The sequence below is a fragment of the Papaver somniferum genome, unplaced genomic scaffold (genome assembly GCF_003573695.1).
Source record: "Papaver somniferum cultivar HN1 unplaced genomic scaffold, ASM357369v1 unplaced-scaffold_21, whole genome shotgun sequence".
In the NCBI taxonomy this organism is placed as follows: Eukaryota; Viridiplantae; Streptophyta; class Magnoliopsida; order Ranunculales; family Papaveraceae; genus Papaver; species Papaver somniferum.
In genome coordinates, this window is record NW_020631041.1 from 10,319,444 (window position 1) to 10,331,693 (window position 12,250).

General features: G+C 34.9%; 1 protein-coding gene and 2 non-coding genes across 4 annotated transcripts; all 3 read left to right on the forward strand.

Moving 5' to 3' along the window:
* Positions 1-666: 666 nt before the first annotated feature.
* LOC113340375 (60S ribosomal protein L37a) lies at positions 667-3,045 on the forward strand. Of its 2 annotated transcripts, XM_026585579.1 has the most exons (5): positions 667-757; positions 1,908-1,947; positions 2,348-2,436; positions 2,539-2,621; positions 2,726-3,045. In XM_026585579.1, the coding sequence occupies exons 1-5, from the start codon at positions 755-757 to the stop codon at positions 2,787-2,789; spliced, it is 279 nt and encodes a 92-aa protein (XP_026441364.1). In that variant the 5' UTR covers positions 667-754; the 3' UTR covers positions 2,790-3,045. The 2 variants fall into 2 exon arrangements, with proteins under 2 accessions (XP_026441364.1, XP_026441363.1); XM_026585578.1 differs by lacking the exon at positions 667-757 and having other exon boundaries at positions 1,902-1,947.
* On the forward strand, positions 1,050-1,138 carry LOC113340387. Its single transcript, XR_003355470.1, has one exon. It is a non-coding gene; the product is annotated as a small nucleolar RNA SNORD24 (small nucleolar RNA).
* On the forward strand, positions 1,333-1,421 carry LOC113340399. Its single transcript, XR_003355471.1, has one exon. It is a non-coding gene; the product is annotated as a small nucleolar RNA SNORD24 (small nucleolar RNA).
* Positions 3,046-12,250: the final 9,205 nt, after the last annotated feature.

Below are 12,250 nucleotides of genomic sequence, written 5' to 3' on the forward strand. Positions count from 1 at the left end.
CTTTACTCTCTCAATAATTCTACTTATTTAAAAAAACCCATCTGATTTTTTAATCTCACTAATTATCTTTAACTTAATCATCTCACTAATCATTGTACTAGCTTTTAATAATACTAACTAATCATTACCCAAAATTAACCAGGAGGGTAATTTAGGTATTTATATAAATATTTAGATAAGGGGTGACCTAGATTTACTTTTAATGTCTATACCCAAAATAAAACCATAGTCCCCCAAAAAAACCATGGTCCCCAAAAAATGGTTCTTTATAAGTCAGTGAGTTCTTTCATCTAGTCAACCGGTTTTCAAGATAAGTTCTACCCATGGGTTTATGACGAGTTTAGGGTCAGTACCCTAACAGAGATACTTGTGATCACTGATCAAGCTTAATATTTGGTGATTATACCAAAAGTGACTCTTAAGAAACCCACACTTCTCCATCCAAAATTGATTTTGATTGTGTTGATGGTGTTTGAAATCGTGTGAGTAAAATTAAGGTTATTTTTGGCGAATAATCACTATGAGTAAATCACCCTTGGCCTAACCTCCCTCCTGCGGTTAGACTAGTCTCCAGAACCTTATTGACGGTGGCAGCCCCAATCAACATTAGAGTTTTCCTCCAAGCACTCTTGATATAAACACCCACTTATCAGTTAAGGGCTCCAGTCTTCCTTTATATACTCGCTTTCCGCATGAGAAATTGAAACCCTAGATTGATTATCTTTTTCCTTCTACCACCACCGCCTCTGCAGCCATGGTAAGTCCTTCAAATCTCATCTCATTCTATTTTATTTAAGTTTTGATCTTAACTCTTACTTGTTTTGATCTTCTTATCTTTGTTCTGATGATTAAAGTTATATTTTGAGTAGATCTTTACTGAAACCGAGTTTTTTTTTTTCTTCATTTTCTCAAGTTTTGATTAGATTTATTCAAAACCCAGACTGATTTGGGGTTATTAGTTGGATTCAAACAAAGGGTTTAGCTCAATTTAGGATTTTATGTTTTGGTTTTGTTCGATTTTAGATTTTGTGTTAGGGTTTAGGTAAAAGAGCCAGTGATGTAAGGATAATATTTGCTACTCTTGATGGGGGTGGAAACCCCTTGTGATGATTATTTATCCACCAAGATCTCTGAGGCTTCATATGTTTCATATTTATTTTGATTTAGTGATTTTTTTGCCCTGTTTTTGTTAGAACTGATTTCCAAGTTGATTTGCATTTTGATGCTTTTGTTGTTGTGTTATAGGTTTCGATGATAAGAGATTTAGGGTTGTTTGTGGAATTGTCAATTGTTGTAAGGTTGTTTAGATGTAGTTTAGGTTATTTTTGCTGAAGCCAGTGATGTAAGGATAATATTTGCTACTCTTGATGGGGGTGAGAACCCCCTCTGATGATTATTTATCCACCAAGATCTCTGAGGCTCTAAATTTTATTTCGGGATTCAATTTTTGTTGTTGTTGTGTGATGATGTATAGAAAAAAAAGTTTTGATGTGTTTAAGAAGGCATGATGTGCATTAATAGTTTTACTTGAAGTTGAGGAGATTAGTGCCTTCAATACCATCGTCCAGTATTCACAGACCATGTCGACCCGTTCCTAAAAATATTAACGTCTCAGCAACCTATCAACTTCTTCCATTTGTTTTCCATCACCATCACCTTTGAAGGTTCAGTATGGTTTGTGAATACTTGTTGATGGTTATTGGAGGCATGAACAGCATTGATAGTAGTGGTGTTGGTAAAATAGGAGTGTCAGGTTTTTGTAGTTTTGGTTGTAGTGTTTCTGGATTTGTACAGTTCTTACTGTTAGTGGCCGAGTGTATTCCCTCTTACGTGTGTTTCCGTGATTTGGTTAAAAGAAATTCTAAGATGATTTATCTCATACTGATGCCCTTCAAATGTCCATGCAGACTAAGCGCACAAAGAAGGCTGGAATTGTTGGCAAATACGGTAAGCTGTTGCTAGCCGAATGTATATTAATAATATTGCCTCTTGGCCCCTCTTGAATTCAAGAAGTCTTGTTTAGCCGAGCATAGAGCATTGAACCTTGGTGTTTCTGTGGATAAGGGTCAACTTTTTTCTGAGAAATTGTATTGATTTGTGAAGTTCTTTTACGAGTTTACCTTTTATCTAGTATGAATATGGGTGTTCTGTAGACTGTAGTTGAACTCTTCAGATTGGTAATGCTTGTTGAATATCATAGAACTCTTCAGACTTGTAATGCTTGTAGAATATCATAGAACTTGGCAATAGACTTTCTCTAGGAATATATTCAACTTTTTATTACATAAGTAGAAGTACACTATACTTTGGTATTTCCTTTTGATCAACATGAGTTTGTTAATTTCAGGAACAAGATATGGTGCCAGTCTGCGAAAGCAGATCAAGAAGATGGAAATCAGTCAGCATTCCAAGTATTTCTGTGAATTCTGTGGAAAGGTTTGTTGTTTTTTCTTTCTTACATGGGTTTCAGTGTATCTTTTTTATGTTTTGTTTTTCCTTGTATAATCGAGTTAGTAATCAATTCCGTTCCTTGTGCAGTATGCCGTGAAGAGGAAGGCCGTTGGAATTTGGGGATGCAAAGACTGTGGCAAAGTGAAAGCTGGTGGTGCCTACACGTTGAAGTAAGACTGGCTCTCATGTTCGCTTTCCAGTCTATATCTGTATGCTAGATGCAACATAACATAAAAAGCTAACCATTTGATTGTTGTTGTCTGTTGTGTTTCAGCACGGCTAGTGCAGTCACTGTGAGAAGTACCATCCGAAGGTTGAGGGAGCAGACAGAAAGTTAGAGCTCATCAGTCTTTTGTCGTTAAGCTTCTTTTTGTTCTTGAAGAAGTATAGCTATACAGTACAAGGTTTCTTGTTTTGTTTTGATATTAGTAGCTTGACATGGTTATCCTACATTTTGCAATGTAGATGTCTATCTCTTTCTAGAAGTAGTCATGTTTAAATTGCTGAAGAAGATGACTTGTATGGTTCAACTCTTATGAGATTTCGAAAACTTGTGTCAGCTTCACCAAATGACACGATCATCATTTTTGTGCATCTCCGGTTCTCCATGGCTGGAAATTCCAACTAGTTGGAGGTGCATTTTCGTTGTGCACTTTGTGATAGCTGATTTATCATTTAGTCCATGGGCAATTACGGCGAATGTGAATACGATATCTTAAAACCATACGCCAACTCGAATCGAATCCTCTTTATAAAGAGATAACAAAACGATCGCAAATCATCATCAATCAAAATTTACATGACAAAAATCAGCTACAAAACAAACCAACAAAAACTAGTTCTGCGTTTCTGGTGACAGCACCTGTATGTTGGCCAGTTGGAGCGTTGATATGGATCTGCAGCAAACCAAAGGGACGTCCGTCGTATAAGGGTAAACCTGCTGCTGTCGTTTATCCTAAGGTTTCTAATCAACGATTAGAGAGATTCATGTTTTATGAAATATCGGTTGTGCAGTTTAATCATCAATATTTTCTCAATAAATTTTGTGTAGATAGAAAAGAAAAATCATTTTGTTTTCCAATTCAAATTTGTTGAATAATTAAGTTAAGCCTGATTTTGGATTGCTAAGCACAAGAGTATCTCCGTTCATGTAATTTTCTTCTCTACCTCTGGTAGATTGTAATTCTTCTTTTATCTAATAATATCTTCTCTTCTGATCAAAATAAAATAAAAATAAAATATCTCCGTTTATGGTTAATTGTAACCTCAATTCGTGCTGGAATAAACACACTTATGAATTTATAATAATAATTTTTTTTAAGCAACTTTACTAAGCAGTGACTAACCTCTCTTGTATCTCCTTAATCCTCTCCTTTCTAAGCCTTGCCCTTTCCTCGTCACTCTTATTGCATAAAGCTAACCTTTGCGCCCGAGCAGGATACCGGAAAGTCTCTCCTTGGCATATAGCACACCTATAATACTGAATCCGATGTAACTGACCGTTTCGGCATCGTACAACTTTAGTTGACGAAATCCGAGCATCTACAAGAATATTAGAATGATTGCAAGCCATGTTTGATTGATACATTTCGTATATTTGACAATAAATTTTCCATTCCATTTCAAATGGTCTTGACCTTAAAAGATACAAACAGGTTCTAGAATCGCGGTTAGATTGAAAACCTCAATGATCTGAATTTGAGTAAGTCTCCTTTGCAATCCCAAATCCCATGAACCTCCATTTGAAAGAGTATTAGCGGCCCTGCAGATAGTCCAGTTCTTGGAGGAAGTAGCTTCATAGAGAGAGAAAAAGAAATGGAGAAGGGAGAGTCCCTAAGCCAATGATCTTCCCAATAAGGCATAGTAGAACCATCTCCGACCTGCATTATCTTATCAAATTCTCTTGTGAAATGGGGACATCCACCTTGGAGATATGAATTAATATGGTTGCACGAGTCTAATGTTCTTGAGATCATGGAATAATTGTGGGATTCTTTCCAATTTCAAAGACCTGCTAGCTTCATTCTTGTTAAAAAGCTTCATGCTTTGAAACTAAAGATCAATAAGAGTGGAACAAAAGCATCTTCGGGAGAGTCGACAGACAGATAACTTGAAATTCTTCCAAGGGACTTGGAGCATTTAGGTAATCTATCAAGTAACAATGTTTTACCTGATGCTCATATGCAATCCATTATCAACCTTCAAGCTGAATTCGAAGTTTTATCCGAGAGAAAGGATATTATGATGCGTCAAAAGGATAGAACGGAAACACAAAGTTCTATCATAAAAGTGTGGAAATCAGAAGGAAAAGGAATAACATCTCCAGCATGAAGTTCAACGGTGTGGCAACTGAAGATAAGAATACTATTAAGAACGGCATTTCTTGTTTTTATTCTAATATGTCTAAAAAAGACACTATTACAAGACCAAGTATTGCTAATTATATGAAGCTCAACAAGCTTGAAGAGTGAGAAGCTAAACAATAGGGGATGCCTATCTGTGAATATGAATGTTTAGTTGCTTTGAAAGCTCTTGGTCAGGATAGATCCCAGGACCTGATGGTTTTTAGGTGATGATCATCCTCAAATTCTGGTCATTCATGAAAGACGACATCCTAAAGGTGGTAAGAGATTTTAACATTTGGGGAACATGAATTGGAGATTAAAAACCACGTTCTTGGCTTTAATTCCTAAGAAAGAGACCGTGGAAGAAACCAAGGATTTCAGGCCCATAAGCCTAATGGGTAGTATCTATAAAATGATTTTTAAAGCCCTAAAGAGATTGAAACACTTCCTCCCGAAGCTCATTTCAGGCCAACAGTCCACCGAAGATCCTTGATTGCGTTCTAATTGCCAATGAGTGTATGGACTCTAGAATAAAGAGTGGTGTGCCTGGTCACATCTGCAAGATATACTTTGAAAAGGGTTTCGATCATGTCTCTTGAGATTTGTTCGATGAATTTTTGGAGAAAATGGGGTTCGGGCTCAAGTGGAGAAGTTGGATTCAAGGGTGCATGAACAACATTCCAATGTTAGTTCTTATCAGCGGTTCTGACCATACTTAATTCATTACTGGTAAGGGCTTAAGGCAAGGCGATCCCATATCTCCTTCTTTTTCCTCATAGTTTCTGATGTATTAAATAATATGTTTCAAACTACTCTTCAACATGGTTGGATTGGCGGGTTCAGTTTGAAGCTTAATGGCTTGAAGATTGGCCATTTACAATTTTTAGATGACACTTTAGTTTTTCTAAATGATTCAATGGACCAGGTCAACAACTTGCGGATCATCCATCTTTTCTTTGAGCTTGCTTCTGGTTTAAGAATTTATTTATCGAAAACTAGTATGTTTGGTGTGGCAGGTGTGAATGATCTTGAAATCTTGGCAGCTATGACGGGCTCCTCCTATCTTGGTATTCCGTTTGGGGATAAAGCTCAAAACTCTCATAAATGAGACTCCATAATAGAAAAGTTCCAAGGAAGACTGTCCCCTTGGATAAGATCACCTCTCAATAAAGCTGAAAGACTCACTCTAGTTAAATGTCCTGCAAATGGTCCCATATACATGTTTTCATTGTTGGTTTCCCTCGTCAAGGTGAGAAACATAATTGAGAAAATGGTAAGAGATTTTCTCTGGATGCTAGTGATGTCAAAAAGAGTCATCATCCGATTACTTGGAAACATTTCGCACTCCTTTGAAATGTGGTGGTCCGGATATTAAGTCATTGCGGAGTATTAATAATTCCCTTGTTTCCAAGTGGTGGTGGAGATTCAATTCTGTAAAAGAAGCCCTTTGGAGAAAAGTTATTGCTTCAAAGTATGTTCCCCAGGTTGCGACAAAGAGACTAATTCCCCCAAAAAGGTTCAAGGTGTCAGTCTCTGGGAAAACATCTATAAGCAATTAGAATTTTTTAAAACTTTGATGTAGTTGCTGGACGAGGGATTTGTTAAAACTATTGATTCTTCTATTCTGAAGAAATTGTTCTATAGAATTGAAATACTCAATCAGAACTTGAACAAGAACTATCTGAAAACTTCAACTCTAGATCGGAAAAAATCAAAATGAACAACATAACTATTTGCAATATTTAAAACTCAGCAGAAAAATGGAACTTCTCAAATAGCCACCCAAGTTAAATCAAAATTAAAAAAAGAGCTTAAGCTAAAAAAAAAAATCAAAAAAGAAGACAGTAAGACAAGAGAAACTGAAGAAGATCAGAAACCCTAGAAGAGATCGCTAGTTTGTTAACTAAAGCAACTAGATAACTGAGAATGAACGAAAAAAGGGATATGAATCTACACCAATCTGTGATGACCATCTATGGGATTCATGTACTTTCCCATGCTCAATTTTATGATGAGGTTTTTATTTTATTTTTTCGATGATTTTTATTGAGGTTTCGATGAATTGTTGGGAACCAAACATAAAACATAGGTCAGGGACCAAATACAAAATGATGCAAAACAAAATACTTGACATAAAAATGAGAAAAAAAAATATTCACTCGGTCTTTTTTAGCTGTCCTTTATTCTATATTGGTCTTTCTTTTTTTATTTATCTGCTTCTAATTATAGACATATTTTCTAATTAAACTATCAAATATGAAGATAACCTTAATTATAATATTTTTAAAAGCATTTTTAATAAAACCGATCTAAAATCTTAAACAATATCTCCATATATATATATAATATATTTAATATCTTTCCTATTAATCTTCATATATTCCTTTTAAGAAAATAATAATTTATGTAAGCTTATAAACTAAGCAACCTAAGATCGATAATATAACAAGAATTAATGAAGAAATATTTGTTTTTTTTATTCTTTTAAAAAAAAACTTGTCATTTAATTTATGTAAATAGCTAGCAATTAAACGATAAAATATGAATTACATACTTTTGGTTGGTAACTTCGCAACAAGCTGGGCTCCAACACTTCTTTGAATAGCAATACCTAATCTATGAAAAATAAACCTACCAACACCATTACTAGCATCATTACAAACTAAGCAGTTCTTCAGACGCTTAAAAAAACATAAAGTATCCTCACCTAATTCCCCCAAAGTAGAGAAAGCTAAAATGCCAAGAACATATCCAAAACGTTTCCAATAATAATAAAATTACTCGATATATGTTTTTTATACATTATACATGTTAGTTTTAATTTTAGTAATAATCTAGCATTTAATAAGGGTGGTCATAACATTTTTTCCGGTCTCCTTAATATTTTGACTTAGTCAAAGCGAAAAAGGCGGAGAGCGTAACAATGAAGGTAGAAAAAAATATTCTTACGATCAATAATAACGAAAAAAAGGGCCTATTAGATGCATTCAATTGCTCATCACTGAGCTACGAACCCAACAATTGTTCTGACTCTTTTGAGTAACCGACAATTTGTTTTTTTGAAGTAGTAAAATAACAAAATACTAAAAACATATTTTTAACCTGCTACCTTATTTTAACTGCAAAGCGTGACTTGGCATCTTCTTATTATTTGTGTTATAATTCCCCATATCTACCTCTACAATAAACAAAAAAGAATTACTTTTAACCAAAAAAACAAGAAGAGTTATGACAAAAAGAAAGAAAAGTAAAGTTATTCAGAGAAGAATTGTAGAAAAGAACAAAACAAATTACAAATCTACACATACAAAGGTCAAAAAAAAAATAATCTTAAAACAATATACCACGAAGCTCAATCCAAGACTAGATATGTGATCGAGTCACAAATACTAGGGCTTGACTTATATTGCTCACTTGCAGAAATATCGATGATGCAAGTTTTCTATAATTATCTACACCATCAAGAGATCCACATCTGTACAAACTCGGAGACTTGAAACTTTGGACAAGACAAATTATATATACACACATACAAAGGTCAAAAAAGAAAGAAAAAAAATAATCCTAAAACAGAGAAAAAGTAAAAGTTTTTAAGAGAAGCAATTTGAACCTTGATCTTTGAGCTAAGGCGTCGAAGATTTACTAACAAAATTAGTGTTGGGGAATAAAAAATTGGGGAAAAATCAAATTTATTGAAAAAGAGTGTACCCAAACCTGAATTGAAGGAAACACTCCTCTGAATGAAAACTCTAAGCTCAAAGTATCCTCAAACAATCACTCTTCATTTATCTAATGTTTTTAATACATAAAATTAGAAATTATAATACTTATCAAGTACTTCATACATACAGAACCCACTACTACGTTCTCCTCCGCTTATTTTAATTTTGCCCTCTTCTTATAGTTTGTGTTATAATTCCCCATATCTACCTCTACAATAAAATTAAAAAGAATTACTTTTAACACAAACAACAAGAATAGTCAGGAAAAAACGAGAGAAAAATATAGCTATTGATAGAAGAATTACAGAAAAGAACAAAACAAATTACAGATCTACACATACAAAGGTTAAAAAAGAAAAAGAAAAAAATCCTAAAACAGAGAAAAAGTAAAAGTTTTAAGAGAAGCAATTTGAACCTTGATCTTTGAGCTAAGGGGTCGAAGATTTACTATCAAAGTTAGTATTGGGTTAAAAACAAGGAGAGAAAATTGGAGGAAAATCAAATTTATAGAAAGAGAGTGTAACCAAACCTGAATCGAAGGAAACACTCCTATGAATGAAAACTCTAAGCTCAAAGTCTCCTCAAATACTCACTCTTCATTTCTATAAGGTTTTTAATAAATATAATTAGAAATTATAATACTATATCAAATACTCCGTACATACATACCCCAATACTATGTTCGCGTCCGCTTACTTTAATTTTGCCCTCTTCTTCGTGTTTCAATTATAATTACCCATATCTACTTCTATAATAAACAAAAAAGAATTATTTTTAACACAAACAACAAGAAGAGCTACGAAAAAAGAGAAAAAAGTAAAGTTATTGATAGAAGAATTACATAAAAGAACAAGACAGACACATTCAATGAAAACTCTTGGTGAACTGTCCGAATGGACCACCCCAAAACCATACAGATCCAACCAAAACTTAAAATGGGACCCCTATTTTTCCTGGTACGGTGGAACATACCCTTCATGTGCTTACCTGGTTTTTGGATAATTCACTTTGGACGGTTCGTCTAGAACTACTCCACATACAAAGGTCAAAAAATAAAAAATTAATCCTAAAACAAAGAAAAAGTAAAAAAGAAAAAATATGAAAAACAAGTTGAACCTTGATCTTTGAGCTAAAGGGTCGTAGATAACTAATAAAATTAGTGTTTGGTTAAGAACAAGAGAGAAATTAGGTGAAAATCAAATTTATAGAAAGAGAGAGTAACCAACCCTGAATTGAAGGAAACACTCCTCTAAATGAATACTCTATGCTCAAAGCCTCGTCAAACACCCAATCTTCATTTTCTAATGTTTTTATACTTTCTCAAAAAATAAAGTTTACAGTATTATTGAGTTTTAGATAATGACATTTTTACTTGATGGGAATTCAATAGTTTTTTTATCAACAAGTAAAATTTTATAGCCAAAAAGTTTTGGTGAATTTTCATGAGCATTCTGGAACCCAAAAAAAAAAAAAATTGGTAAAAGAAAGTATAAATTTAAAACAGAAAACATTGCATAGGATTATCCAGCATTTTGGAACCCAAAAAGAAAATTGGCAAAAGAAAGTATACATTAGAGTGACCAATCAAAGACATACATTATTGTTATCCCCATTGACTGAATGGATACAACTAGTTTGTAAACACCCTTGCAGTCCAGTTATAGTACATTTGTGCAAAATAGAAATTACTATCATTATTTGAAATTTAGCCCTACCACTGGAGGTACCATCGAGACAGATTTAACATCACGCTAAATCCTGTGGTCTTCTAATCTAGCATCTAGATTGGAAGTCCACGTCAGCTAGAATAACCCCTTAAGTCATATGGCAGTTCTAATATATCACCTAGAATGGAACATCGCAACCATCTCAGTCGTCGGATCAAAACATAAATCAAACTGTGTTGAACCATTCAGCGAAACTATCTCGTTACTAGTTGGAATGCGAGATACATGAAGGATTAGTTTTTGGGTCCATAACGGAATACAAACGCGTCCAACGAAAAACAAAATCTAGCATCTAGATTGGAAGTCCACGTCAGCTAGAATAACCCCTTAAATCATATGGCAGTTCTAATATATCACCTAGAATGGAACATCACAACCATCTCAGTCGTCGGATCAAAACATAAATCAATCTTTGTTGAACCATTCAGCAAAACTATCTCGCTACTAGTTGGAATGCGAGATACATGAAGGGTCAGTTTTTGGGTCCATAACGGAAAACAAACGCGTCCAACGGAAAACAAAATCTAGCATCTAGACTGGAAGTCCACGTCAGCTAGAATAACCCCTTAAGTCATATGGCAGTTCTAATATATCACCTAGAATGGAACATCGCAACCATCTCAATCGTCGGATCAAAACATAAATCAAACTGTGTTGAACCATTCAGCGAAACTATCTCGTTACTAATTGGAATGCGAGATACATGAAGGATCAGTTTTTGGGTCCATAACGGAAAACAAACGCGTCCAACGAAAAACAAAATCTAGCATCTAGATTGGAAGTCCACGTCAGCTAGAATAACCCCTTAAGTCATATGGAAGTTCTGATATATCACCTAGAATGGAACATCACAACCATCTCAGTCGTCGGATCAAAACATAAATCAATCTTTGTTGAACCATTCAGCAAAACTATCTCGCTACTAGTTGGAATGCGAGATACATGAAGGGTCAGTTTTTGGGTCCATAACGGAAAACAAACGCGTCCAACGGAAAACAAAATCTAGCATCTAGACTGGAAGTCCACGTCAGCTAGAATAACCCCTTAAGTCATATGGCAGTTCTAATATATCACCTAGAATGGAACATCGCAACCATCTCAATCGTCGGATCAAAACATAAATCAAACTGTGTTGAACCATTCAGCGAAACTATCTCGTTACTAATTGGAATGCGAGATACATGAAGGATCAGTTTTTGGGTCCATAACGGAAAACAAACGCGTCCAACGAAAAACAAAATCTAGCATCTAGATTGGAAGTCCACGTCAGCTAGAATAACCCCTTAAGTCATATGGAAGTTCTGATATATCACCTAGAATGGAACATCACAACCATCTCAGTCGTCGGATCAAAACATAAATCAATCTGTGTTGAACCATTCAGCAAAACTATCTCGCTACTAGTTGGAATGCGAGATACATGAAGGATCTGTTTTTGGGTCCATAACGGAAAACAAACGCGTCCAACGGAAAACAAAATCTAGCATCTAGATTGGAAGTCCACGTCAGCTAGAATAACCCCTTAAGTCATATGGCAGTTCTAATATATCACCTAGAATGGAACATCGCAACCATCTTAGTCGTCGGAACAAAACATAAATCAAACTGTGTTGAACCATTCAGCGAAACTATCATGTACTAGTTGGAATGCGAGATACATGAAGGATCAGTTTTTGGGTCCATAACGGAAAACAAACGCGTCCAACGAAAAACAAAATCTAGCATCTAGATTGGAAGTCCACGTCAGCTAGAATAACCCCTTAAGTCATATGGCAGTTCTAATATATCACCTAAAATGGAACATCGCAACCATCTCAGTCATCGGAACAAAACATAAATCAATCTATGTTGAACCATTCAGCAAAACTATCTCGCTACTAGTTGGAATGCGAGATACATGAAGGATCAGTTTTTGGGTCCATAACGGAAAACAAACGCGTCCAACGGAACCAGGTTCGAACCGGTGACCTATTGATATGCAGTCAATTGCTCTACCACTGAGCTA

Excerpts from the sequence above, each read along its gene's own strand:
- LOC113340375 (XM_026585578.1), top strand. The coding sequence starts at position 1,902 with ATGCAGACTAAGCGCACAAAGAAGGCTGGAATTGTTGGCAAATACG. Across the intron at positions 1,948-2,347 it reads TGGAATTGTTGGCAAATACG|GAACAAGATATGGTGCCAGT; the intron begins GTAAGCTGTTGC and ends TGTTAATTTCAG. Across the intron at positions 2,437-2,538 it reads TCTGTGAATTCTGTGGAAAG|TATGCCGTGAAGAGGAAGGC; the intron begins GTTTGTTGTTTT and ends TTCCTTGTGCAG.